Source organism: Lobosporangium transversale (genome assembly GCF_002105155.1).
Source record: "Lobosporangium transversale strain NRRL 3116 chromosome Unknown BCR41scaffold_27, whole genome shotgun sequence".
NCBI classification, from domain to species: domain Eukaryota; kingdom Fungi; phylum Mortierellomycota; class Mortierellomycetes; order Mortierellales; family Mortierellaceae; genus Lobosporangium; species Lobosporangium transversale.
In genome coordinates, this window is record NW_019029005.1 from 400,571 (window position 1) to 428,337 (window position 27,767).

General features: G+C 40.1%; 5 protein-coding genes across 5 annotated transcripts; 1 reads left to right on the forward strand and 4 right to left on the reverse strand.

The window, feature by feature from the left end:
• The first annotated feature begins 954 nt into the window (after positions 1 to 954).
• On the forward strand, positions 955 to 6,539 carry BCR41DRAFT_356884 (hypothetical protein). The gene is made up of 16 exons (XM_022024747.1): positions 955 to 1,488; positions 1,588 to 1,691; positions 1,815 to 2,847; positions 2,874 to 2,990; positions 3,113 to 3,306; positions 3,450 to 4,120; positions 4,141 to 4,510; positions 4,751 to 4,873; positions 5,066 to 5,142; positions 5,170 to 5,213; positions 5,490 to 5,536; positions 5,771 to 5,783; positions 5,853 to 6,058; positions 6,095 to 6,205; positions 6,245 to 6,318; positions 6,361 to 6,539. Exons 1-16 carry the CDS (start codon positions 1,325 to 1,327, stop codon positions 6,412 to 6,414), a joined length of 3,402 nt encoding a protein of 1,133 aa, XP_021879852.1. The 5' UTR covers positions 955 to 1,324; the 3' UTR covers positions 6,415 to 6,539.
• Positions 6,540 to 6,791: 252 nt separating this feature from the next.
• Positions 6,792 to 9,742, reverse strand: BCR41DRAFT_356885 (hypothetical protein). The gene is made up of 8 exons (XM_022024748.1): positions 9,262 to 9,742; positions 8,994 to 9,112; positions 8,653 to 8,952; positions 8,454 to 8,502; positions 8,149 to 8,284; positions 8,043 to 8,101; positions 7,280 to 7,956; positions 6,792 to 7,259 (listed from the first exon to the last, which is right to left on the reverse strand). Exons 1-8 carry the CDS (start codon positions 9,527 to 9,529, stop codon positions 6,873 to 6,875), a joined length of 1,995 nt encoding a protein of 664 aa, XP_021879853.1. The 5' UTR covers positions 9,530 to 9,742; the 3' UTR covers positions 6,792 to 6,872.
• Positions 9,743 to 10,215: 473 nt separating this feature from the next.
• Positions 10,216 to 11,044, reverse strand: BCR41DRAFT_109273 (hypothetical protein). Its single transcript, XM_022019369.1, has one exon. The coding sequence runs from the start codon at positions 10,919 to 10,921 to the stop codon at positions 10,313 to 10,315; it is 609 nt and encodes a 202-aa protein (XP_021879854.1). The 5' UTR covers positions 10,922 to 11,044; the 3' UTR covers positions 10,216 to 10,312.
• Positions 11,045 to 11,833: 789 nt separating this feature from the next.
• BCR41DRAFT_308206 (hypothetical protein) lies at positions 11,834 to 12,512 on the reverse strand (the record flags this gene model as incomplete). The annotated part of the gene is made up of 3 exons (XM_022020900.1): positions 11,834 to 11,987; positions 12,091 to 12,237; positions 12,418 to 12,512. Coding segments are annotated over 3 exons (396 nt in total), but the record flags the coding sequence as incomplete, so codon positions are not given.
• A 9,323-nt stretch (positions 12,513 to 21,835) lies between these two features.
• On the reverse strand, positions 21,836 to 24,276 carry BCR41DRAFT_356889 (hypothetical protein; the record flags this gene model as incomplete). The annotated part of the gene is made up of 8 exons (XM_022024749.1): positions 21,836 to 21,879; positions 22,042 to 22,416; positions 22,438 to 22,480; positions 22,994 to 23,048; positions 23,295 to 23,532; positions 23,575 to 23,658; positions 23,684 to 23,971; positions 24,154 to 24,276. Coding segments are annotated over 8 exons (1,242 nt in total), but the record flags the coding sequence as incomplete, so codon positions are not given.
• Between the last annotated feature and the right edge of the window lie 3,491 nt (positions 24,277 to 27,767).

The following is a 27,767-nucleotide window of genomic DNA, read 5'->3' on the forward strand; positions in this document are numbered from 1 at the left end:
ATGTGCATAGAAAAACACATAATTGATGTCTACTCGCAAATGACTGATCAAAGACAATCAGGCACACATGAATCCGTTATCTTTCTAAGGGATTGAACTTTACATTGGACGCCGTCTGAAGAAAGGGTGAGCAATCTAATGAGCATACTTTCTTCCTCCCTTGCATTTCTCTTCGGAGCAGGAATTTGCCTACATGCCTCATTTCATTGGGCATCTGGAAGTTTAAAGCATGTTTGCAACAACCATCCAGGCACAACTCGCATGTGGTGATGTATTTAGAATGGATAAATCAAACTCTTTGTTGCACAACGTACGATTTGTATACATGTTATATATATAATTGTTTTTTATATTCTACAGTGAGCACCGAAAGGAGTCATATTCAAGGCACAAGATGAACGGCAATTCTAGGCAACGCGTTGTAGCCTAGTGAAAATATCAAAAAAAAAAAAAAAAAAAGACATGGCACAGCAATGGAGCAACATGAAATGTCTGGGTTCATTTGCACATTCAAAAAAAGGATTTCTTTTTTTTTTTTTTATAGGATGCAAGCACAAATAATAAACAGTTCATGATTGGAAGATTATGTTTGTACTGTTTATGCTGTTTATGCTGCTTATGCCATTGACATGAATATGTCAACGCACTAGATAACGATTTTTTTTTTTTTTCCAGAAAAAAGTGACGCAAAGCCCGGTCAATGTCAACACATGCTTGCCCACATCATAGCCAACTTCCATCACCTTCTGGTACGATTGAAGACAAACCCTTTAATTAAAATAAGTAGGAAAGGCAACTGAGGGAGCTTTTTTATAAATATCACCATCTTATGTCTGTGTCTGTTTTAAAGTTGCATGGTCCTGCCTTGTGCTAGTATCTTTTTTTGCCGAGAGTTTCATGGTGGCACTTTCGAAGTCGAGCTCGAAATAACACCAGGGTGTCTCCTCTTTTCATCCAAACTGTTCAGTTATTTGTTCCTTCTTCCTCTCCTCTCCTCCCTAAACCCTTGATGTCTTTTGGCTGTTGTTGCTTACATATTTGAGCTCATTCTCCCATCATACCACTTTAACTACCCTCCTTCTCTCTCTCTCGATTTACATTTGGCTATTGTTTTCGTTTTCCCACTCTTTTCTCCTGCTTTCTTTCCTATTCTTGTACACTATCCTCTCTTCTTCCCTCTTCCCTTATAACCCAAACGAAAATCCCTATACCTCCACTGTTCATTATTATTATTTTAACGCTCAGCCTGCTCTTGTCAATTCTGTCAGACGCAATCGTCCGACATTATACCTTTCTGGTATTTTAGACACTTTGCCTGACAACCATGACCGATGTTTCAACTCGCTATTACGACTCTACTTTCAATGGCTTGATGGCCCAGATCGGCCTCAGCGTTGGCGTTAGCGTCGTTTGTCTTGCTTGCTTTGAATACAATCGTCGGAAAAAGACGCTCGACTATCTCTACTCACCTCGATGTCGTCTAAGTGTGTAAGCTATCCTTTTTGCGCTATTTTTTTTTTTTTCTTCTTCTATTTCTGTATTGTTTATCACTCCTATAACATTTAATCGCCAATCACACTTGTTTAGTGATCCATCTCCGCCAGTATCACGCAAACTTCTAGGTTGGATTATACCGACAGTCAAGTTGAAGGAAGATTCTATATTAACAATGTTGGTCTGGACGCAGTCATGTATTTACGCTTCTTGCGGATGTGTTTTCATTTTTGTGTCTTCAATGGCATCGTTGCCGGCGGGATCTTACTCCCAATTCACTATTTTGCTGGTGGAACTCTAACAGAAGTCGCTCGGATGAGCATCACAAACGTGCCCCGGGACACTAACTTGTTTTGGGGCGCATGTCTTTTTGACGTACGTTATCAGTCTCAGCTGGATGTTTTTATTGTTCAAAAATTACTGGCAGTGGATGGACCTTCGGCGGGAATACACATTACAACGAATTCGACATGGTGAGATTGCAGAACGGTCCATCTTTATTAGTCGGTTGCCTTCCAACCTTCGATCCGATGCAGCACTTAAGCAATATTTTGAGTCTCTTAAGATGGGACCCGTCGAATCTGCAACAGTTGTCAAGGATTGTGGTCGCCTCTCTCAAAAACTGGATCGGAGGGACAGTGCACTCAACAGACTGGAAAAGGCGCATATTGATCTTGCTCGCTCTGTACTTGAAAATGTCAAATCAGGACATTTTCCCGAAGAAGCAGCAACAGTAATAGTATCTGACAAATCTCATGCTACTTCATCTTCAACCACAGTGGATTACGCAACCCTGCAGCAACTTGTGCAAGATCTATACAAAGACAGGAAACACTACAATAAAGTGCGAAAGTCGATTTCTGCGATAGAGCGTGCTCTGGCAACTAGGGGCAATAAGGACACCAGTATGGTTGCTGCAGACATAAACCAACCAACTACTGCTAAACAAATACTTGAGACGACAGCCACCTCTGAGACAGTCGTAGCGCGTCATGACTTGGATACAATTGACATTGTAGTTCATCAGGAACCTGAATCCATTGCGCCTTTCCGGACAGGACTGCAGGAACCAGAAACTAGTACCGTCATTACTACTGGTCGCTATAATGACCCTGGCAAAAACAGTATATGGCATATTCTAGCATCCTTGCGTCGTCAAGATTTGGATGCCTTCCAACCGACCCGGACAGAGAAGCGCTTCAAGAGCGGGGAACGTGTGGACTCAATTGACTACTTTTTGAAGAAGTTTAACCGTCTGGATAGAAAAATCGAGGAGCTTCGGGATGGTTCTTTGAGATACAAATCAACTTCATTTGGTTTTGTCACGTTTAAGCATCATCTATCCGCACAGCTGTGTGCGCAAACAAAATCGATTCGAGGCCTCAGGGGCTGAGTGTGCGCCTGGCAATGGAACCTAGGGATGTACTATGGAGTAACCTAACTGTTAGCTTCCGAAATCGTTTTACCCGCACAGTGGCTGTCAACTTGAGCTCATGGTGAGTACTTCAGATGACTTTTTTTTTTTTTTTTTTTTTTTTTTTTTTCATGTCTATGTCTGAATTCATTTAAAAGCGAAGAAGCTTTGTCAACTGACCACGCTGTTGCTTTTATGGCTTAGGGCTTTAATCATATTCTGGATTTTCCCTACATCATCTTTTCTGCTATTGATGTCATTGACTCAACTTTCGCAACGATTCAAATTCCTGGAGCCTATCCTTGAGGCCTCACCCTTGATACAGTCCCTCATACAGAACGTCCTCCCAATCATCTTTGTCACCATTTTCCTTGCTCTTGCACCAGTTATCATCCTAGGTAATAAGGATAACAATGATGTGGAATAGAGCTCAGAGTCCAATGAGATGGATAGATAGCTACAATAGATATTAACTCGACCCATTTTTTTACCTTCATGACTTCCATCCTTCCTCGTTTTATTGATTTATTAATTTTTTTAGCCATATCCAAGCAAGAACTTCCCGTATCCCATTCAGAACTGGAGGGCAAAGTCTTACAGCGCTATTACCATTTCTTGATCTTCAATGTCCTTTTTGTGTTTATGATCGGGAGCGCGGTTGTCAAATCTATCATCAGTATCCTTCAGGAACCAACCAACATTTTTAAATTGTTAGCCGATCTCTTGCCTTCCGGATCAACAATTTTTCGTATTCTACATCATCTTCAATACTTGTACTCATTTTCTAGAGCTACTTCAAGTGTGGGCGCAGCTTGTGATCCATATCTTTGTTACCGCAAAGAGACTAACAGGAACACCTCGATCCCTTCAGAGAGCCATCACCCCTTGGTGCTTTCAGTACTACTACTATTACCACAAAATATCCTCGCCTTTGTAATCACACTCATATATTCGATTATTAGTCCACTGATCCTTTTGGCTGCCGTGTTCTTCTTTGGATTTGCACTCCTCATCTTCAAGTATCAGCTTGCCTATTGCTATATTCGTCGATATGAAAACAGTGGGCGTTATTTCAGACACGTCTTCCAGTACACATCGGATGGTCTGATCATTTTCAACGTCACCATGATCGGTGTTTTGTGGTTGAATGAGGCTGTGGTCGGTGGATTCCTCATTGTGGTCTTGCTCGGATTCACAATTTACTTCAAGATTGTTTGTGCAGATTTATTCAGACAAGGACAAAATACTTGCCGTTGGATACAGGACTTCGGAACTTTGGGCCTGAACCAGATCCTACGGGTCCGGATACAGAACTAAGATCGAATATATTATCTACTTCTGTCGGGTCCACCTCAACAAGGTCCTGCGCTAGCAGCGCTGCTTCCACTTCCGGAAGAGGGGGGTTGAGAAAGCGTCATATTGGCGAAAACGCGCAGACTGCAGCTACTTCTGTCGCGTCATTGGGCAATTTGACATCAGAGGGGTTGGCAGACTTAGGCAGTAGCGATCCTGTTGGGAGCAGTTCTGGTAGCGGTGGTTCTGGTAGTAGCAATCTGGGTTTGAGCCAACCAAAGACATTTTCTCGATTACGTCCAGCTGCGGGTCAATCGGATCGATATGAAAACTGATGCACCGCGATTCGAATGATGATATTTTGGATGAGAGCCACCTGGAAGATATCGTAGATGAGCCTGCAAAAAGGAAAAGGAAACTATAGCGATATCACGGGATACAAGCAAAGAGGGCAGAGATGATATTATTGATAAGGGTGATGATGATATATGCAGATGCAAGGCCTCAGTTAAATATGGATGACGATTTCTGTGATTATGATAACCATAGTGGAACTTTTGCTACTGGATACGAAGCAACAGCAACAGCCATTGAACTTACTAATGGCGGCTCAGGGCCCTCGGCTGAGGTGGCAACATCTAGACGAAACAAGAGAGCGACGTATGGCGATGGGTTTTTGGCCGACAATAACTATTTCTCCAAGACTGTTGGGCCGTCTCATTTCTTACAGGCCTGTACCGATCCAGCAGCTCACTTTGACCATTCTCCGTCCAAAATCATATATCAGGATCAGACATCAGAGTTTGAGACCTATATTCATCCAGCGCTGTTCAAGCCCTTGAACCGTAAGATGTGGTTACCTAGAAACCCGTTGTATGAGCATTGGGATCTGGATGACACGATGGAAATTGATTTTGCGCTCAACAGTTCAGCTACAGAGGGTAAACTCAAGCTTCGTGTGTATGAAGTTGATGGCATTGGTATTGCTCAAAGTCCTCGGTTTGATCTTCGTGTACTTTGTCATGACACATACGGACCCAACACAGGGGATTTGTCGGCTCCAACATCAGCCGTGGCGCCTTTAACATCTGCCTCTAATTGGGAAGGATGTCTAGGAAGCCCTTCAAATCTCGAAGCCGCTCAGAACTCTGCTCTGCAGAAATCCGTTGCCTCAATCGAGGGAGATGCAATGCCAGAGGAATATGTTGAGGACCAGAACTATGGATGCAACAAATATCATTCAATCGCAATACATTTCCTCCTCGCCGCAGACTTCCTCTCCATGCAGTCAACCTATATCGCTAATTGAGCACTCCAGTTATGTCGCCTCTATCGGTTCACAAGGCTTTACAGCAATCTCTAGATCAAGACGCATCTTCTCTTGCTAGCTTCCGTCCTCGTCGACGCATGACGATCCCAGTGGGACAAGCATCTGATAGTAGCAATGTCAGCCGGAAAGATGCCCTCACGCCGCTATCATCATCTGGAGTAGTGACAAGGCCTCGCGCTAGGACCCCTTTGCGCTCTTGTTCCCATGGCCCTTCCATAATTGAACAAAGTACTGATCAGGACCTAGCCAATAGTAATTCTTTGACATTCCACTTCCCGGGCGTCCGCTGCCTCCAGCAGCACCATTAATGCGTCGTCGCAGCACATTCTTTCCAGCCCAAAATCATTCAGGTTCTGGAGCTGGTACAGTTTCTGGAAGCTCAATTCACATCACACAACCTAAAAATGCGCGAGGCTTTTTGAATATGATTTTCGGTGGATTGAACCATGATGACGACAACGATGATGATGATGGCGATGGAAGGCCTACAGGAACAGATAAGCCCCAGTTTGGATATGAGACAGGCGGTGCGTGGGTCAGTCGACGCCATAACCATACTGAAGAAGATGATACCGATGATGATGAAGATGAGGATGTACCGAAAGCGTTGGGGAGTTCAAGTGCGAATGCAGCTGTAAGCGGTACTGGTGATGGAGATGGTAATAGCAAAGATGGTAGCGGTGGCGCTATTGAAACTGGACCGGATCCCTTAGGACTAGAGGAATCCCAAAAGACGCCTTCACCTGCCGCGAACCTTGATCTGACAGAAACATTACCTGTCCCCAAGGTTAGGGACATATCCAGGAGACGCTCCGAGGGTATTATGAAGCGGACCATGAGTTTTTGGCGCGACTCGGACAAGCCCGATAGATCTGGAGTATAATATATTCTTACTATCTTACTATCTTGCTATCTTAGTACCTTGCTATCCCCTAACATATTATATAATACTTATAATAATAACGATGTCCTCATCGAACAAATGAGTGCACATTCGACAAAATTCCCTACAATCCTATATAAAAACTCACAGGAACCATTTGCTTGTGAGCAGTTAGCAAATGATCCCTTCTTTTTGGAGCCGCCTCCCCAATAACTCGATGAGTGGGTGGAAGAACTTTAGGGCAAGGGAGGTTGAGCCATGACAGGGTCATACTCGTGTTAATATGAACAAATTTGTTTATTATGCCCATTATATGGTTACAAGAATGAAAATATGTTGACTAACAGAAAAAAAGCTTAAAGAGGCAGCCAAAAGCCTTTTTTTTTTTTTTTTTTTACGGATGAATGGAATGATTGAATAAATGAATGATGATGATAATAAAATGATATTAAATACAATCATTTTGGAGGCGCTACGTATCCCAGGTCCTCTCCTACCGGGTGCAAAACCTGGGGAGCTCTAGCAGATTTGGAATCTGAAAAAGCGCTGCCAGAAGAGTCACGGATACTTTGTGGTCCTGAAAGACGGTTTGTGTTCTGCATACTGAGTCTTTGGTCTTTTGAGCTTTTAGGAGACATGTCATCGTATGGTGTTTTGTAAGGGTATGGAGAATTTGCAGACGAAGTTGATGCAGGGGGTGATAGCGGAGGTGCATAGCTGGATCTTTGAGAATATTGATCGTGGTATGCTAATTTCTCTTGTTGTTGAGCTGGAGAATATTGCGGCGAATATTGCTGCTGTTGAAACTGGAGGTGTTGTGGCGAATACTGCTGCTGTTCCTGGTACTGAGCCCTTGGTATTGTACAGGCGGCCACGGGATGACCTTTGCACCGATATCTGGTGGTGCTTCATAGCCTGCAGGTGGTGGTATTTTATACGGGTCCACAAAAGTTTGTGGACTATAAGCGTTCTCTTCGAGCGGCATACCAGCACCAGACAAAGGCCTCGCAGCTGCCGGGTCCATATAGCCAGCGAGAGGGTCCCAATAGCCAGACATTGTATTAGCGCCTCCTGGTAAAGGATGCTCTCCTGGCAACGGATGTCCATACATTGCTCCAGCGCCTGCTCCAGCTATTGCTCCTACTCCAGGTTCAACTGCATAGTATGGGTCTTGTCCTACTCCACCAAGGCCGTTTGTAGCTGCGAGATGATTTGACGTTTGTACCATTGGCCCCATAGAATATCGATTATCTGGATAATGATGAGCCTCAGGCTCACTATCATCCACCATGTTTACGTTAGTGTAACGCTGCTGCTGACGGTTTCCTGTGCGAGGCCCTGCAATATAGCCAAGACCATCATCATAGTCGTCATTTGAAGATGAATGCTTTCCTCCACCTGCACCTCCGCTTCCTCCTACTTTGTCTCCATTAGACACTGGATCTTTCTTCGCAGCCCGTTTCTTGCGCCTTATTATGATGAAGGCAGCAATACATCCTATTAAGACCACCACCCCACCTACAGCACCTCCGATGATAGGCCCTAGATTGGTTTTGTCATCCCATGGGTTGGATCTACGGAAGGGGACGCGGATGGGTCTGAAGTATAATTCTGAACCCATTCATCACGAGCGACATTATAGACGATGGGGATATTATTGTGCATAGTGATGTCTCTTTTGTCTCCGCTTGAGCCACCCCAGGCAATAAACTGACCCTGTGGAAAGCACATGACATTCGAGTACGAGGAGTGCTGGCTGGTGAGCCGGCTTTCCATTGTCCAGTAGTAACATCCAGGATGTGAATATCTGAAAAGAAGGTCGTGTTGTCTAGTGAGCCTCCAAAGAGCACGATCTTTGACCCATCGTCAGCTGAAAATGTACGTCAATATTAAAAAAAAAAAAAAAAAAAAAAAAAATTAGGCATTGTTGTTGTTTGTGTTAGTTGTTGATATTGGCCTTAACATACAAATAAGGCTAAATAAATAAATAAAAAAAAGTGAAAGAGAAGGTGCAAAAGTTTCTTGCCGTTCAAACTTACAAGCTGCAACACAATGATCCAATCGACGTGGAATACTGCCTGAAGTTCTCTATTGTAGCACAAAGGGGGGCGAGGGAACATGGGATGCATGCATGGGAACCATTGTTAGCATAATCTTTGCCCCATTTCGCGGGAAAAAAAATAGGGCGAAGAGATTTTTTTTTTTTTTTTTTTTTTTTGTTTGTTTGTGTTTGTTTACCATGGGTTGCCTCCAAGATTGGGATTTAGGATCATATTCACTCAACGATTGCAAACCAAGTCCATCTGGGTTTGAAGGCGGTGCTCGCGACCCTCCAAAGGTCAAGACGGTTTTTCGAACACTTGACCAGATAGCGGCCACATCCGTAAGGGATGCAGTCTGGGCCGCTTCACTCTGCAGCGAGACAATCGACCGGTTTGAAGGGTCAAAAACCATCAATGCATTGTAGATCCCACCAGTCCAGTAACCTCCAACGATATAGACTAGTCCTGTATCTGGATCTGACACTGCAGTATGACCCTCCAATGCTGTATATGGATTGCTGTTGATGTTGCGCTCACTGGGACAGATGACCATACTCTTGATTCCAGATCATAGGCGTTAAAGAAAGGCTGGGTTGCGGCACCTTGAAAGGCGCCTCCGATTAACAACAGATAACCTTGTTTCCCTCCACCAAGGCCTGCAGAATGCTGAGGTGCCACCCTTACCATTGCATGATGGGTGACCGAGGGTCCATCCGGGAGCATGGACCATGCGGGTGCGGATGTAGGCCAGGATTTGGACAAATCAAGTGACTGGAACTGAGAACTGTATGATTGAATCGAGAACCACCTTGGATATAAAGCGAATCACCACTCTGAGCAAAGGCCATGCGTCGACGACCAATTGGGCCTTCGCTCTGGGCCTCAGTAAGAGGGATGAAAGACAGAAAAGCTGAAAGCACAACAGTTATGGCGAGAAGGAAGAAGTAGGAGAAAGAGGGAGATGAGGAGTGGGTTGCTACGGCACTGTGGACGCGACAATGATAAGGGTGGCCATGACTATGGTGCCTCTGTGGTGGTGCAACAGAGTAGCAAGAAGCACAGCTCTCTTTCATTCTTAAAGAGCAATATGTATATATGGTGGGAATGTCAAAATAAGAAAATGCAGCCTCGAGCAATAGCACTTCGATTATCTACTGTCTGCTGTTAAAGTTTATGTTATAGAGTCATCGACTGGAATGCACAAAAAAAAAGGAATCGAGATGTAATGATGAGAAAGAAAGCAGGAGTAATGTAAAGAAGAAAGATGAGGGGTGAGAGAAGAAGAGAGAGGAAGAGCCACAGGGACCACTTGCTTTGTTTTTTTTTTTTTTTTTTTTTTTTTTTTTTACTTCCTCGCTGACCACACAGGGCAAGAATGCTCCTAGACTTAAAGTCGGTTGGCATGCTTGACCACTCTCGCCCCCATTTTCTCTCTTTTTTTTTTTTTTTTTTTTTTTTTGCCTCTTGCTCTGTTACTCATGGATCTGCACAATGAAGCAGACAAGCAGACATGCAATGAAGGGCTTTGACGCAAAAAAACCCAAAAAATAAAAAGAAGGGTAGTCATGCAAAACAAAAGCCGAACACGCGCCCTTGTAGCTTGTACACTTGTACTCTTGTACCCAAAATAGAATTCGTAGAATCTGTAAATCTGTGCCTGGCCATCTTTATTATCCATGACGGCACTCCCACCACATCATATATATTTCTCGTTCTTTTTATATATATATTTATTATTACTTTACTCGTCTCTACATTAGGTGTTTGTACAATTAAAAAAAAAAAAAAAGAAAAAGAAAAAGAAAAAGAAAAAAAGTCTATATAAAGGTCTATAATGATCTATTCGATTTGCTTGTTTATTTATGAACGATGTCGTACAGGAATGGGGGCTGAATGGAAACGACGTTCTTCCATTGGGGCAGGAGAACCTTGATGCAAAGGATGCTGTTGTTGCTGTTGAGGATGGTGGTGCGAAGATGTCGCCGATGATGATTGATTATAATACGATGATCCATGATGATGATGGCTACTATTGGGTCCAGAAGGATGAGAGGAGAGATAAGATGATGAGGGCGAAGAGGAGTAATGGTGGTGACCCAAATGTGGCGACTGAGGGCGAGGTGACTGAGGGTGAGGCGAGGAAGGGAAATGGTGCTGTTGATGCTGGTGTGGGTGCATAGATGAATAGCTGGGGAATGATTGAGAATAAGAATCAGGACTTCCAGCACCTGAACGCGAGTGCGAGTGCGAATGAGAATGAGATACATGTCCATATCCAGAACCTTGATCGCGACCATGGGCACCTTGGTCACGATGTCACCAGGAACATCATAACCCTGGTGAGAACTTGTGTGTGGTCGTCGACAAGGGCGAACGGCCAGAAAAATCTTGTGAATGTTGGGGCTGATGGCGGTGAGAGAGCGTCTGTGAGTGTGAAGGAGATTGCGGGCGTGGAGGTGTGACATTGTGGCTGCTGCTGTTGTGGTAGGCGTAAGACAATGCAGCTGCCCTCCACTGCCAGCACGTGGCGAAGAGTAACTGGAGCTCAAGATGGCAGAGATGGTAGGGATGAGGACATTGTAGTATCGATAGGCTCCGACTTGGGGCTCACGCTGCTGGTATGATGGCCTTGGCTACGATGACTGGGAGGCTGTTCCCATCGGCCTCCAGATCTTGATTGTGAAGTTTGCATGTGGAAGTGAGAAGGAACGATGAGGACAATTCGTGCTGAGAAGAGTGATGATGGTGTCCGCCATGTTCCGAATGATGACGATAGTGCTGTTGCAAGTGCTGTGAACCGCTACTCTGGGAATATCCATGATGACCATGATCATGGTAATGAGCCGAGGAGCTACGGAAAGGTTGCTGCTAGAGCTAGAGTGTTGCAGATGACGCGGGAGACTACTCTCGCCTTGATATGAAGATGAATGACCCCCGCTGTTGGAGAGCGCTGGTGGAGAAGGTCTCTGGAAGGAGCTGGGCGAACTTGTGCCAAAGAACTTGGATCCCGATGATGGTCCTAGTGACTTGGATCCAAGTGGCGAGGTCCCATACCGATCGTGGTTCAGAGATGGAAGGAATCCAGAACCATATGGCCGACCATGAGGACTAGGCGACGGTGGTGAGGAATGTGCAACCGAGTGGGACTGGGACCTTTGCAAATGAGGACGGTTCGGAGGGATGGGGCGCTTTGGACCATAGCTCAGCGAATCGAGGACGCCTGCAGCAGCAAGCTGTTCCCTGTTCTCACTGTTGTGTGAAGCCATAAAAAAAATAATAATAATAATAATATAATAATACAATAATAATAATAATAATAATAATTAAAATATGTTTGAAGTGATATGCATTCTGTGCAGAAGCATAAAGAGGTGCTTTTACCTAATAAAGCTTCTGATATCTGGCTCATGGCCCTTTTGATGCCGAGTGAGAGTTGTACGTCTGGTAAAGGTCTTACCACAACCTGGGTGATCACACACATAAGGTCTCTTTCCAGTATGTGTTCTGCGATGACGAGCCAAAAGATGAAGACTAAAGTAAAATAAAACATAGTAAAATAAAATAAAATAAAATAACTAATTTATTAACTTCTGATGCTCATTTGATTGTTAAAATTATTGGTAGAGGCATAGACATGGTACTTACATCACTGAATGATTTTTGACACGACTCATACTCGCATACGTGAGGCCTTTCTCCAGTGTGAGTACGGTAATGAACCGTGAGTGCTGACCGCTGAATAAATTGTTTTCCACAACCAGCCCAGTCGCATTGGTAAGGTCTTGAATAAATATTAAATTATAAAAATAATAGTAATCGCTGGATGAGTAATCTTTTAATCGAGACATGAAGAAACTCACTCGCAATCCTTTTTTTTTTTCTTGCATCTGTGAGGTGAAGAAGCTCAAGAACAAGCAGAACTTTCGATCCGTTTTATGTGAAAATAAAAATATGTATATACCTTTCGCCAGTATGGATCCTGCGATGTCTTGCCAGATCTGATCGACGTGAGAATGACTTTGTACAATCCTCCCAGACGCATTCATAAGGTCGTTCTGAGACTGTGCCCTCTGCCTCTGAAGAGCTACCACTCTCCTTCCACCTTCACCCTCATCATCATCCAGTTCATTGTCCTCCTCTGCATTATCGTCCATATCTGTATCCATATCAAGATCCATATCTTCCTGATTGTTGTTGCGGTTCTTGCGGCTACCTTGGCTATGCGAAGAAGAAGGGTGACGCTGTAAACGTTCCTGTTCCCTTTCCTGCTCTTGCTTGAACTTTTGCTGAGCCTCAGGCCCGGAATTAAGCATGCTGCGGATATCCATTGGCGTTACAAGTAATCAATAGGGGTTATTGTTGTTGGTACTGGTGTTGGTACTGGTGCTGGTATTGTTGTCGTGATCTTGATCGTTATTGTTATTCGGTATTAGTGATATTTTTTATTGTCAGGTGTTACAAGTAAAAGGCGCAGATGAAAATGGGAAGGATGATGTTCGACAAAAGATTGGAGAACAGGGTCAAGAAGAAGTAATAAATTTAAGGGTCAAAAAAAAAGGAGGTGATGGTGGAACCAGGTACAAAGAAAGGGTCGTGGACTCGAATGCTTCCTGTGCGCACGGGCAATTGGCAACACAGGGAGGAAAAAAAAAAAAAAAAAAAAAAAAAAGTGGGGAAAAAAACAATAATAATAATAAAATATAAAAAGAGACTGTTGCAGACACTCGGTTCAAAAGGAAGAAGAGAAAGAGAGAAGAACAAGGGAAGAAAATGGGGACAATGAGGAACTATACAGTTTTAGAAAAGAAATAAATGAAACAGAGTGAAGTGAAGTGAAGTAAAGGAATAAAGGAATGGAGTGAAGGAATGAAGGTGTGAAGGAATGAATAAAACAGTGATGGAGTGTGAAATGAATGAGGTGTGACAAGCAGGGTCTAATGGAATGACCAACAGAGCGATCAGAGAGACACGAAGACGAGGACAACAGAAACCAAGTGTAAAGAGAAGAGAAAGAGAGAGAAAGAGAGAAAACGGAATGGGGAGGAAGAAAAGAGAAAGAGCAAAGTGTAGATGTAAAATAAGATCCTACTTTGACTCAATCCTTGAAGATTTGTTTGTGTGTGTTTCTGCTGGTAAAAAAAATAATAATAAACAAGTTTATATATACAAACGACTGTGATAGAGTTGAGCAGGAAAAGAACCAAAGTGAGTCGGATGAAGTGAATAATACATGTATAATAGAAAAATAGTGTTTTCCACGATTGATCCGTCTGCTCCTTTGCTCTTCTTGCTTGATTTGTTTTGCGCTGTAGGAGTTGCGTGCGCATTATAACATCCTGTGTATTATATAATACAATCGAGGCACTTATTCTATTGCTTTCCATGTTCTTTTTTTTTTTTTTTTTTTTAGTATGATTCCTTGAGGGTATACACAAAAGCTATTACATGTAGGCTATTATAGATCCATTCATTTGTGTGCATGGATGCCAATCCCATTTGCAAGGTTTTCTTTTTGTTCTTTTTTGTTGTCCGCGAACAATAAAAAAAAAAAAAAAAAAAAAAAGAAGCAAGGGTTCTCTTTGTATTTCATGGCAAATAAAAGAGGCGGGATTTGCTGAAACCTCTTTTGTATTTTTGATTGTATTAGGATCGAGATTATTTTTGTATTAGAATCGAGATTTGTGTACAAACAGCATGTTGATCGGAAGAGTCATTGAATCGAGACTCTTTCAGGTACAACCTCTGGAATAAGACGAAACAACTGAGTGGAAGGATAATATTTGTGAAAGGATAATATAGCGGATCAATTCATTTATACTATATTTATATATTAGAATTGGTTGGGTTTGCACAGATGGTGGGTATTTAATACATACACCACAAGAGAGCCAGAACTCTATACATACACGGATGAAAAACTTTTTTTTTATTCTCTTTCTCTCTTTCTCTCTCTGTCTCTCTCTTCCTTTCTTTCTCTCCCAGCAAACCACTGGATAGGCATGTCTTCTTTTCTTCAGCCAGTGTGGTCAACGTACATCGATGCTGCATAGATTCCCTGCACGACTCCAACTTCCTCTTTGTTTATTCTCGTTTAGAATTTTTACCGTTGAATTATATATTTATTTTTGCATTCCGTTTTGAGGAATAGTCCGTAAAAAAACTTTTTTTTGTTTATGTTTATTTGAGTGCAATTGTTTTGTTTGTCAAATCAACAAAAACACAGACGCACGCAGGCGCACAATATGCAGCTCGCTTGAGCCACGAGGACATCAACTTTTTTTTTTTTTTTTTTTTTTTTTTTTTTCTGTTTGACTGCATGAGGAATGATGAATTACAAGGTTGTGCGCTGCTCTCGGCACGGTAAAAAGCATTTCCATACACATCCAGATCACTCCTAGTCTAACAAAAGAGACGATCTTCGTCATGTTCCTGAAAAGAATAAATAATAGTGGTAATAATAATAATAATAAAAAAAAAAGGGGGGGGGAGGAAGAAGGGGCACGACTTTCTTTACCGCTTGATCGATTCTGTCCAAAGGGGTAGAAAGGAGAGGAAGACATGGGAAAGAGGCGAGAGAAGGATAAAATATATAATAACATTTGTAATATAATAATGAATACGAAATATACAGGGGGACAATGTCTGCAGTATTTTTATATATAAAAATATACACGCAGAGGACTACACAACGGATACAGAAGGTGTATACATCTTCACCTGTGGCATGACGTGCAATGCTCACTGTGATACAATCCTGTGCATACATGGGGTCGGGAAGTTGTCCATGTCCAAATTCTTTTTTTTTCTTTTTTTTTTTTTTTTTTTTTTTTTTTTGGAAGTTGTGTTTCCAGACAGATCTTCAAGATTAATAAGGATCAACATCCCTCCTCCCCTCTTCCCCCAAAAAAAAAAAAAAAAAAAAAACATGTACAACAGCAACCTTTAGTATAGAGCCCTTTGTATCTCAATCTTTCCTCACTAAAGGCAACAACGTTTTGAAATAAACAAAACGTGGTCAAATGGACCATGACACAAAATTCAAGGCAAAAATAAACAGACAAAGGCGTTACTTGATCAAATGATGAGATTACTGTTCGTGAGATGCTTTTTCCTTTTTCTTTCTCTTTCAAAAAACATGTATTACATATACTTATTGTCCTGTTTAAATGATTAGTGAATGATTAGTGAATAAAAGGTGATCATGATAGAAGTGTATAGACATTGACATGCGAATTATTCATTTCAGACATTAATCTTTGAAGCAAAAGGTCAAAATTGAATTCTCATCACAGTGGTCTCAAAAAAATATTACAGTTCTCACCCATTGCTCCTTCATAGCTCTATGCAGATGCATGCATCCGAGCCCAGATGGGTTATTGTGCTTTCTACATGAAGATTATAAAAGCTTGGTCCGTTCAAAAAAAAAAAAAAAAAAAAAAAAAAAAAAGAGCCACTTTTCTCTCAGCCTTGTATATACAGTAGTTGTTGTTGTCATGTTTTATCATTAGTATTTATATAAAAATGTAATTTAAAATTAAAAGTTAATACTTCTTTAAATATAATATAGACAGCATGTTCTTGTAAAGACATTCGAATATTCATCTCCATTCATACTCAATATACTCATGCCCATGCTCTTGCTCATACCCATGCTCATGCTCTTGATCAAGTCTTCACTGGTAAATCCTATCGTCTTTATTTTATTTTTTATTTTTATTTTTTACTTAAAAGAATAAAAATAATTATAAATCCATGATCATGATCATGACCATAAGCCGTACTCAGAGATTTACACATGACGCTAATCCACAGCGATTTCTGAATATAAAGCGATGATACGCGTTGATTAAAAAAAAGAAGGTAAGAATGAGAATTCCTTTTTTTTAAGCGCGTAGTAAAACCTGCTAACGCAATAATTCTTTCCTTTTTTTTTTTTTTTCTTTTTTTTTTTAAACAAGTAAAACGGAAACACTTCGTCTCAGAGACAAGGCGTTTATGCTAATCGCGTGCTTAGACTTGAAGAACATCCCATCAAAAGTCGGACTAAATATATAGCTCATGTACACATTGACCTCTCCTTTATTTCTTCTTTCATCTTGGCTTTATTACGGTCCTTTTTTAGACTGGGCAACGCCCGAGACAACAAAAACAAGGTCTGATCGATCAAGGTGGTATATGCGGTGTAATAAACTATGTTTAATATCAACTGTATAGTATATTTATATAATATCTTTTAAAATATACGTAAGATTATATTGACTTGTTCATGGCACTGGATAATGATTGGATTACTTCCTGTGCTTATTCATCAATCATCCTTCTCCATTTTGATTCTAATCCAATTGCTGTTTGCCCATTTTTTCCTTCATTGCTCTTTCACCTCTTTCTATGCCTCGCTCTCCATCTCATTACCTTAACAAACCAGATCAACAACCATCAAATATCCTCAATACTAAAATACAGCGAACGCGCCATCCTATATGTCAATTAACGTTATTTGATTTTGATTTTGATTTTGTTTTTATATTTATTTTTATTTTTTATTTTTTATTTTTTTGACATATTGGAGCAGCTAAAGCATTATGAGTTGTATTAGGAGAGTTAATATTTAGGGAACTGATGGTGATAGTATAAAATATACAGATGTAAAAAGGCATGGCCTCCACATCTTTCAACAATATTTTGAGAGAAGGCGCTATTGAATAGCCACTCTTGACTATTAAACTGGCTATCATATGCATATATATATATATATATATATATACTTGCTTAGGCGTCAACTCAATCATCTTCATTTTTTTTTTTTTTTTTTTTTTTTACAGTTTTCTGTTGTTTTATTGGTAAATTAAGATCATATTCATATCAGAGAGCCATCAACATCATCGTCATCAATTACCAACCATAATCTCCATCGTTCGTCGTTAGCTTCTTTTCTTTTTCTTTTTTCTTTATTTTGTCTTATGTCATCTCCATTCGGGTGCTCCTCTGCTTGAACTCTTATGTGATGTCTTTATTTCGCTTTCAATCACTTTTATTTTTATTCACGTATATGTAATATTTAATATTCATATAAATAAAAAGATAAAGTAAATAAATTAAAATAATTAAAAATATAAGCTCAAATTATGGTTAGATGAATGACATCTACTTCGTCAGAAAGTCGAGTCCATAGCATGGATTGATCTTTGGCCAGGTTTTGAGACTTGGAGTAACATGTATATATACTATTATACAATCAACAGAACTGATCAATACCGCTTTGACATCTTTTTTTTTTTTTTTTTTTTTTTTTTTTTTAGTCAAGTATGATTGAGAATAGACGATGTAATCGGACAAGATGTAAAATCAAGACAGAAGTTGGCCATTGTGCAGATTACCAGTAAGACACTCCTTTCCCTTGATCGTATTTTTTTTTTTTTTTGAAAGCCAGCTTAGCTCAAGCAATGTTTTATTTTTTATTTTATTTTATTTTATTTTATTTTTTTTGGCTCAAGCTCCCAGGGACCGCCTTGTCTCTTTCCTCACAAAAGTGCTCACCATCGCCATGGTTTTATTTTATATATATATATTACCAATGATCTCTGGAATACATACAGCAGAAAGATTAAAGTATATCCAATGAGTTAATCGGATAATTTCCATCCCTATCATCGACTGGACAAGGCATGCTTTGCTGATTGCTAATTCTTTTTTTTTTTTTTTTTTTTTTTTTTACAGCTTGTATGCAAAAAGTAAACACTTATTGCTATGGTATTCTATATATATGTATTATATATACAATATATATATTATTGAGTATTCTTCAATAACCTGTCATCTTTTTATTACTGTTCAACTCGGACATTGATTTGATAACTTCTTGGTTATTCCAAAAAAAAAAAAAAAAAAAAAAAAGTGCTTGAACGCGACAAATTTCTATTTATTTGTTTACCTATTTCTGCTATGAAATATTATATATGTATAATATACGAGTTAGGAGGATATTGGTCGTAATGAGAAGATACGGGAAAAAAAAAAAAAAAAAAAAAAAAAAAAGCGCGAAGGAAAAGGGCAGATGGTTGTTTTTTATTTGTTTGTTTACCATGTTTAAAAAAAAAAAAAAAAAAAAAAAAAAAAAAAACCTTCTCCTTCCGGAGTACAAAGTAAACATATTAGAGTCGCCACGTTTTTTTTTTTTTTTTTTTTTTTTGAGACAAAGACAGAGAGTAAAGAATGACATGCTCCTTTTCTCTCATACCTCTATTATATATAATCATCTCTTCCCATAGTGTCTAAAAAAGCAAAACCCTGCTTCCATCTTCTCCCTTGTCTTTATACATGTATAAATATAATATATATATATATATATATTTAACAAATGCGATGATACTGCGCAACGGGCAACTTTCCAAAGTCTTTTCATGTTTATAAACTATATGCTATTATTTGAAGATGTATACTATATATAATATATATATTTATATAATGTTTAATATGATTATTATTTTTAAAGTTTCTAGGTATCAGGTATCAGATCCCATATCGCACAGGGCGCCTTTTTAAAGGTGCGAGCTTTTGGCATTCATTTTATACATGTCTCGGTGCTAAGCAGAAAGGCGGGGTTTCATGAGGTTTGAAGGTGGAAGTCTCCTCTAGCATTCTTTAATATGATTTTGAAAAAGAAAAAAAGAAGAGTATATTTTTATAATAAATATATATAATAATAAAACTAAAATTAAAATTAAAATCCTTTTGAAAAAACTAGATCCATGTAGCTCTTAACGTCCTCCCGCTCTTATACTCTCCCATCCCGCCTTCGCCTCCCTTTGGTCCCTTCTTACCTTCCTCCTTCCCCAATTCTTTTTGTCAACTATGCCTTAAATGGGTAGGAACTATTATGTATATATATTTATGTTATACGTAGACGAGTTCAATATTATTCAAACGTATATTTTGTTGCACGTCATGTAAGAAGGATGGTGGTACAAAAACAAAAACACGTTTTTCGATGCATGAAAAAAAAAAAAAAAAAAAAAAAAAAAACGCGAGTGCTCACTAGGAAGGAATGTTTTCTCGAATATCCTCATGATGCGCGAAAATAAAACAAGCATTCTTAAATTCCTATACGTAAACATTTCCAACCAAGACTGTGGCGGAGGCTGAGGCTGAGGCTTAGATGAGCTGCCTTTAATATATACATGTATTATAATATATATATACATCTATGTTTTCATCTACACTATATGATAGAACTCAGAATTGGACAAGTTGTTGTAGAAACGGGCTTGGTTCCGTAGACGGTCCGATTTATGATTGGATAGGGTTACTTGTATTGATGCCACTATTACGCGTATGTATTTGTTATTTTATATTCTACAAATATAATATACTATAAACTAGATGTAATTTGAAATAGGAATGTGCAATAAAAAAACCCGTCAAGGGCAATGCTTAAAGTTTAATACCATACCTGGTTGGGTCACTTGACGTTGCTGCACTTTTTCACAAACTACAATGTTCAGCAGCCAAGCTCGTGAACAAGAAAGAAATCAAGGCAACAATGGATAATTTACACCTCTTTTTGTAAGTGTCTCGTTTTTTTTATTCATGAGGACTCTTGGCGTGTTACTTAGATAATTGTCTCATTTTTTACTTTTCGTCTTGTTCCTCCTTGTCATTGTTATTGTTTCTTGACTCAGTTTAGGGCTGTAAACTATATACTCGATTTGCCATCGCGTGCACTCCCAGGAATGAGCAACGAAACGTTTTTCCTTGATTAAGAATGGATGTGCAGCAGGACAAGTTGACTTACCTCAGTCCCAAGTCATGCTTTGCTTGGAGTTGTCCCGTGAACTCTCGAGGACTGGTCGAGTGACAGCCCAGCTATTTAATGACTCTGCTTGCGCATTTATCATGTTGCTCTATCAAAATCTGTAAGTTGCTTTATCAAATTTTCAAAGTTATTCATAATGCATCTTATTCTTATCACAACCTTTGATACTCACATGTGCAATCATAGGGTTGCAAGGCTCGTTAAGAAGAGGCTGCCATCAAATGAAGAATATGAAGATACTTTTGCCCATACTACATTTGTTCCCTCGAGACTCTGATTATGAATTCGGATGGGCAAACGAAATCAATGAAGGCTCACAGGCTAGAAGGATAGATGGCTTTAAGCCTGATGGTTATCTTCGAAAATGGCATGCCAAAGTGTGTGTCGTGGAGATCAAATGTCCAAGAGAGGTATCTTCCGGCAGGAAGTATATTGAAGATCTGTGGAAGATAGCTAACCTCTGTAAAGATGAGGTAGATGATACCTACATAATCTTCGGGGCATAGCTAAGATGACGGTGATTCAATTATTTGGTAATGATCCTTTTCTTTTTCTTTTTATTTTATTTTATTTTATTTCTTTTCCTTTGTACTCATTAATGTTCGCCTTCGGTACTAACCTTTGTGGAACTTTGAAATCACAGTCACCAGCTACAGTATATGCCATGGAGTACAAGGAAGGGCTGTATCATTGGTCAGCCATAGGAACAAGTTATTTACCTTGGACCGACATAATTTTGGTAGGATTTTGCAATGTTTGGAGCTGCTTGAGAGTTTGAAGGTAAGCTCCCAATTCCCTATACTTTGTTATCATAATCATGAGCAACGTCTTAATTTTTTGTTTTTTGTTTTGGCAGGCATATTTGGATGAAATATGTTTACCTTCAACTCCTCCACGAGATTCGGACGATGTTCCCATGGGAAAACCTACGAAAATTAGTCCAACGCAAAGGCCCATTCTTTTAAGATTGTAAGAAGGGTCACAGTTGTAGGTAGTTTACTATGGTTGATAATACATGCAGCTGATTAGGCTCGTTTACTGTATGGATTGCTCTTTGTCTTTAAAGATTTAATATTGGCGCTAATAAATGAATATTCAGAAAGTTTACAAAACATGGGATATGCACCCATTCTCTAATAATTGCATGTTTGACCTGTAAAACACACTCATTCATTTCTTCTTATTCACGGCATCAAGCAAAAAAAAAAAAAAAAAAAAAAAAAAAGTTTATTTATACTTCAATGAATAAATAATGTATATATAGCCCGTTTCATTTGTCATATACCTTATATTTTTTGAATACTTTCGAGTGTATTGGCAGCCAATTGGCTCGCTTGTTGCGAGTATTGTTGCAAGTCCGTCACGCAGTGAAATGCCACCAGAACAATTCAATCATCGTTTTTACATTAAAAATATAAGGTATCATGACCAAATGAAATTGGCGATATGTACAAAGATTCAAGATCCATTTTTTTATGCTTGACTTTATTTTTTTTTTTTTTTTTTTTTTTTTTTTACTTGAGTGTTGTTATCTTGTTAAGAAAAAAAAAAAAAAAAAAAAACCATAGGGCAAAACTAGAGCTCGATGATAGAACCAAGGCAGCAGCTGCACTGTTCAATGTGAGGGTATAGGTTGGACGAGAGCGAGAATTGGCTTGCAGATGGTGGTTCGGGTATAATTTGCAGGCCTATTTCGCTGCTGCTGCTTGTCATGAGAAGGATGCAGTGATGGCGATGATGCTGACGATGCTGATGAAGGGCTGGGGTCGTGACCGCGGATAGTGGTGATGGTGACGCTGCAGGCGAAGGTGAGGAAAGTAGAGTGGAAGAAGACGAGCGATGGTGTTGTTTAAATGGTGACATAAATCCTCTACTAGCTCGCGCGGCAACAGCATTCTGGAAAATGTTAATTCCCTCCCATGACGACTTTTGTTGCTGTTGCTGTTGCTGTCGCTGTTGTTCTTGTTGTTCGTTCAAAAGGCGCAAATGTTCCAAATGTTTTAGCTCCTCAGAGTCCGAAAATCGGATCGCACGAGCGCTTTCCGACCGATCGACCTTAGCTTCCAAGGATGCCAAAGTTTCTTTCAAATGGATTGACTTTTGTCGGCGAAGCCGGATAGCCTCTCTCTCGGCTTCTTCTGCAGCTGCCTTGGCAGCCAGCCGTTGTACCTCTCTTTCCTCTGCCTCTTTTGGGCTCGGATCTGAGCTTGCTCTAGCTCATGTTGGATCCTAGCCTTTTCCTGTTCTTGCTCTGCGGCAGAGATTGTAGGCAAAAGAGGGATGGATGGGATAGCTGAAAGTAGATTTGTTTCCTTTGATGAGGCGACCATGATAGCCAATGCTTTAGATAAGGCTGAAGATTGTTCCTGTCCGGCCTGACTGCTGCGTCGCTGTTGTTGTTGGGACTCTCGACGCTTCTGACGTTGTTGTTGATGGTATTGATGTTGTCGTTGCATCAGATCCAGCTGAAGCTCCAACGTTACTTTTTCCTGGCGGAGAGAATCATACCCTCTTTGAAGGACTGCGATTTGATCCATCAAGAATTCACATTTGCGTTGCTCCAAGGTCAATTCATTATCCTTGCGGGGTGCATTCACTGTGAATCGCCGGCTTGGTTTTGACCGCTTACTATTATAAGAATAGATGTAGCGGCGACAGTGGCCACAGAGGCCAAAAGCGATGACAAGGTGCTATCACACATCATCATGCTGTTATTATTCTTCACTGGGGATGATGTCGATCCTTGACGAGAATGTGGTACATGCGCTTTGTTGTTATCCCTGTGGTCAGTTGGGACAACAACATTAGCAGCTTCCTTATATTGGTTCAATTGTTGTTGAAGTCGTTGAGCCTGCTGCTGGAAGAACGTGAGCTGTGTCTGGACCTGGACATGACGGCTGCTCATCATCAAAAACAACATTTTGTAATCTGTCCACTTCTATTCTGTGTTTACTCGCTTCTTTCTCCAATTTAGGAACATCGTTGCTCTCTGAACTCTTGCTGCAGTTACTGTCTATTGACTTGACAATTTGTGTCTGTGACTGTGTTCTGCGCTTCTGGAGTCTTAGTTCGAAGCTCTTGTACCTGTTCAATCAGTTGGCGGTTTTCTAGTTGAAGACGTCCGACTTTGTCGGTGGTTTCCTGAAGTCTTTTCTGTAGCTCGGCATTCTCCTTGAAGTTCTCCTTCATTTCCAAAGACAAAGCCTCCCTCTCCGACAAGAACCCGTCCAGCTTTCTTTCCTGATCCTGCACGATAGTCTCCAACTGACGAATGTGTTCTTCTTTGAGCGCGAGAGACACCCTTACATCGTCAAGCTCGCGTTTAGTGTCCTCTAATTGTGAAAGAGTTGATTCATATTGGGCCATGATGCTCTGTGGCGGTTGTGATGGCTGAAAATCGGCTAATGATGATGACAGCGTTGAGGTGGAAGAGGGACATGCGCTTCGATGACTGTTCAGAGCGCTTCAGACGAAGCTTTAGTGTTGAGATCTCTGCCTCAAGGGCTTCACATCGTTCTTGTGATGGTGACCTTGGGAAGAAAACTGAACTGGGAGGCTCCACAGAGGACAAAGGAGGAGAAGGTAAGGATGAAATGTGATGATGGGAGCGGAAAAGTGGGGTTTGAGGAGTATGAGGGGACGATTGTGCGCTACCACTAATGCTGCTGCTACTGTTGATGGCATGCTGAGTATAGGATCCTGTCTGTTGATATTGATGCAGAAGTGTTAAAGGCTTTGTTGGACCTCTTGAATTAGAGGGAGGCATTTTTGAGAGTGGTTGATCCAGTAAGATGGGTGTCCGTGTAGACCGAATGGGGTTATGGATATTTTAGTGATAGGAGAGGGTGTTGGATGCCATGAGGCGGGCGTCAAAGGCGGACTGACTATACTCTGACTGTTGCCTGCAGAAGAGGAGAAGGAGGATGGAGAGGAAGGTGACGGTAACGATGGTGCAGCCATGACATTGTCGGAAGGTGAGCGTTGATGACTCTGGTGCTGGAACTGGTGCTGGGTTGAAAGTGAGGGATGAAAGAAAAGTGTGCTGTTTCAAGCGGCATGACTGTTGAATGTTTTTTCTGTCCTTTCCTTTTCACGTATGTTATTGTATTCAACGTTCAATCCTTCACTCCTTTTGTTCTTTTCTTGGGTACTAAGGTCTGTGAAAGAGAGGGGCGTAATGCTTAATGCTTATTTTTTTTGCTTTCCCACTTAATTTCGGATAATTAAATTCAGGGACAATCAAATGAATGGGACTAACAAAACAGCCAGTAAAATCAAAGGGTGGGGGAGAGGGTGATGAGGTGGACGATGCAACAGAAATGAGGGAATGGAGACAACGCACAGAAAAAAAAAAAAAAGAAAGAAAGAAAAGAAGAGGGAAAGAAATGAGAGGAGAGAGGAACCGAGCCCTAGTTCCAATTCCCCTACCCTATTTTGCCCGCCAGAAAGGGTGTGCAAAAAGAATCAGAGAGCCTTGTTCAAGTTCAGAGATGATTGATTATGCTGAGCAAAAGATAAATATACCTCAGCCAATTCGTTCAGTGAGTAGTGAGAGAGCCCTCAGCTAATAAAACTGTCTTTTATTTTAGGTGCAATAACAAAAAAATCTTCTTCAAGAAGAAAATTACTGGAATGGATTAGGTGCCATGTCATACAAATAATGAAAAAAAAAAATGCTGGCTCATTCATCTTCATTCAGTTTGTATAACATAATGTCGGACCAAAACCACTCTAATTGCTAATGAATATTGACCCCAGTTCTCTTTCATTGGCAGAGGAACACAAAAATGGCACGTTGTTCTTTCTCTCTCTTTTTGCTCTCAAGCACAAAAGATCAATACACAACACAGAAAGAATAAATGAGTCCACATTTTTATTTTATTTTTTTGAGGGACCTTGTACAAATGTCATTCTTCATTCTTTTGAAGTATATACAAATACATTATAATGTGAACCTTGCAATGATACATATCCTCAATAATAGTGAAACAGTTCTCACTGTGACAGCCTATTATTGGCCAGGGCTCCTTCGATCTTGTTTCTTGCTCTTGGGTCAGGTTATGATCACATACATTGAATTGGAGCGTGCGCGAAATAAAGATGAGGCCATTAAGTGTTATCTGTTTTATCAATTAGTCCCTATCATATACATATAGCAAATATGACAGGACTGAGACAAGGACAAAAGAGCAAAGCGCTAGAGCAGGGACAGGGGCAGGGACAGGGACCGGGAGGAGGGGACCAGTACAGTGGTATGCTTCGGTTGAGGGAAGAGACACCTGCACGCTAGTCCCAATTTCGCCTTCTAACTAAAACGAGCGTCTTCGTAGCAACATCACAAGGAACAACATCCCGGTATCAATGACAGGTGCTCTCATCGCGGAGCTGAACGACAGTAATCATGCATACGAGATTCATCCGAACAGATCTATTTTGCAGCCACCCATAGACAAGTCTTTTTGTTGTAACAATGGGGCCAAGCAAAGTTTTGAAATGCTTTTCCTAGGAGACAATGCTTTAGCCAAATGCTTTTTTATTATTGTACAATCTCCTTGCTATTCTGGAGAGAAGTTTAAAGCAGTTATCATCCCAGGTCCGTTCATCCAGAACTTTGCACTCATGGGCTTATAAAAAAGATATTGGGCAGTTAATCCTTTTCATGATAATAGCTGTTCTTTAAATTTTTAATTTTGTGAACGCGATGCTGTCAAATATTCTGATTGGTTGGGAGAATAAATTACATTGTCAAAAAATTTGAAAAATGAAAGATGTTGATCAGACATTTACTCAAATGGTGCTGTGTCCCTAGGCTATCCTATGCTTTATCAAAACACTCGTAGATCATTTATACTCGTGTCTTTCCATCTTTTGCCTCTCTTGAAATTATTTATATACAAATCTCGGTAAAAGTATGCAGTTATTAAACAGCCCCTTGGTATATATGTACATATTCATGTACATACTTCCCATTTAATGCATCATCGGCTTACATTTTACAATCCGCAATGTTCATTCTCAAAACGTTACATTTGTTGACACAATAAGCTAGCTACAGACCTCCCTACAGACCATGTAATAAAATGCGGAAGGTACTGTACGAAGTGGCCTTTGATCCGATGTATCTAATTTTGTGCGCATGCATTGGATCAAGGGGAAGGCCTGTTTGAATGTATTAAATGTACAATATCCTTCAAAATTACAGTCACCCTTTATTTATTTGTAAAGAGAGGCATAGTAATGCAGCAAAAAAAAAAAAAAAGTATTTTCAGGGGTCTTTTCGATCTTTCCTGTCGATTTTTTTTTATAGAAGGAGACAAGATACATTCATCAATTCTAGTATCAACCTTTACAGGATTTTGTAAAGGTTAATGGAATACACTGCCATTGATTGGCTGTCCTGATTTCAGAAAAAAGCGCTGCTACTTGTAAAAAGAATGAGTAGACATAGCGCCCTTCTCGGCCATTCTCTTTATGATGAGTGAGGGCGTATGACCATTGAGAAGATCTGCTGCAAGATCTTTGTCAAGATTAAAGTGAATGAGAACAAGGCAAGGTAAAAGTCAGCTGAAAAGATTGAGAGGCTGAGAAAGCCAAAAAAAAAAAAAAAAAAAAGTACTTGGACAAATATGAGAGATATTTGTTCTAAGGATTCATTTTGCTCCGGCTTATCACCACCATTATGACTTTGATTAGTATTCCTTAATATTTTATTCATCTAACTTGATCATATTCATCTGAACAAAGAAAGGATCCTGCAACGATACGCATGTCTCAAGTATGAGATAGCCATTTGACTTGATAAAGTATGTAAGATATAGAACTATGAAAGAGGCTCGTAAATGGCGACAACTGAATGTGCTCTTCGCCAATCAGAATCCTCTGACACCATTAAAGCCTACATTTCAAGGAAATAAATGTCACGTCCTTTTGGGTGTGCCTACCATGATGGGTACGTAAAAGAGCGTTCAAGTATCTGCTTACTATGATATTATTGTATCATTTCATTGTTGTTGTTATTGTTCGTGTGGCTACGAATTGGAAACAGTGTTATAAAATAAGTCAATAGCCACACATGAAAACCACATTGCTGCTATGTTATTCTTTATTTATATTTCACAATCCATTTTGAAAGAAGAAAAGTGTTTTTTTTCTTTTTTTTTCTTGGGATGGTAACAGCAAAATGATTCAAAATGATTGCTTGCTTCGGATATGTAGTTACGGATGTTAATGATAAGGATGGCAAGCAGTTAATATTATACATATGAAAATGGCTGCTCACAATTAAGGAATATTCCAAATGAAATAATATGTAATACGGAACATTCAATATGATCATTTTACTGACGTGATGCGTGTGTGGTTGAGAGTCTAAAGGACATTTTGTCTATGCTCGACAATGGGTGCTCATCGCTTTCCAGTCTAAAAAAGATATTAAATGACTATTTACATGAGGAGCTTTTTGTTTTGTTCAATGTCTATATATCTTGGTCAATCTATGT

Excerpts from the sequence above, each read along its gene's own strand:
- BCR41DRAFT_356884 (XM_022024747.1), top strand. The coding sequence starts at position 1,325 with ATGACCGATGTTTCAACTCGCTATTACGACTCTACTTTCAATGGCTTG. Across the intron at positions 2,848-2,873 it reads CATCATCTATCCGCACAGCT|GCCTCAGGGGCTGAGTGTGC; the intron begins GTGTGCGCAAAC and ends AATCGATTCGAG. Across the intron at positions 4,511-4,750 it reads TCGATTACGTCCAGCTGCGG|TGGAACTTTTGCTACTGGAT; the intron begins GTCAATCGGATC and ends TGATAACCATAG.
- BCR41DRAFT_356885 (XM_022024748.1), bottom strand. The coding sequence starts at position 9,529 with ATGAAAGAGAGCTGTGCTTCTTGCTACTCTGTTGCACCACCACAGAGG. Across the intron at positions 9,113-9,261 it reads TTCGCTTTATATCCAAGGTG|GCCTTGGTGGAGGGAAACAA; the intron begins GTTCTCGATTCA and ends AGCATTCTGCAG. Across the intron at positions 8,953-8,993 it reads GAGTATGGTCATCTGTCCCA|GGTCATACTGCAGTGTCAGA; the intron begins GTGAGCGCAACA and ends ACAGCATTGGAG.
- BCR41DRAFT_109273 (XM_022019369.1), bottom strand. The coding sequence starts at position 10,921 with ATGTCACACCTCCACGCCCGCAATCTCCTTCACACTCACAGACGCTCT.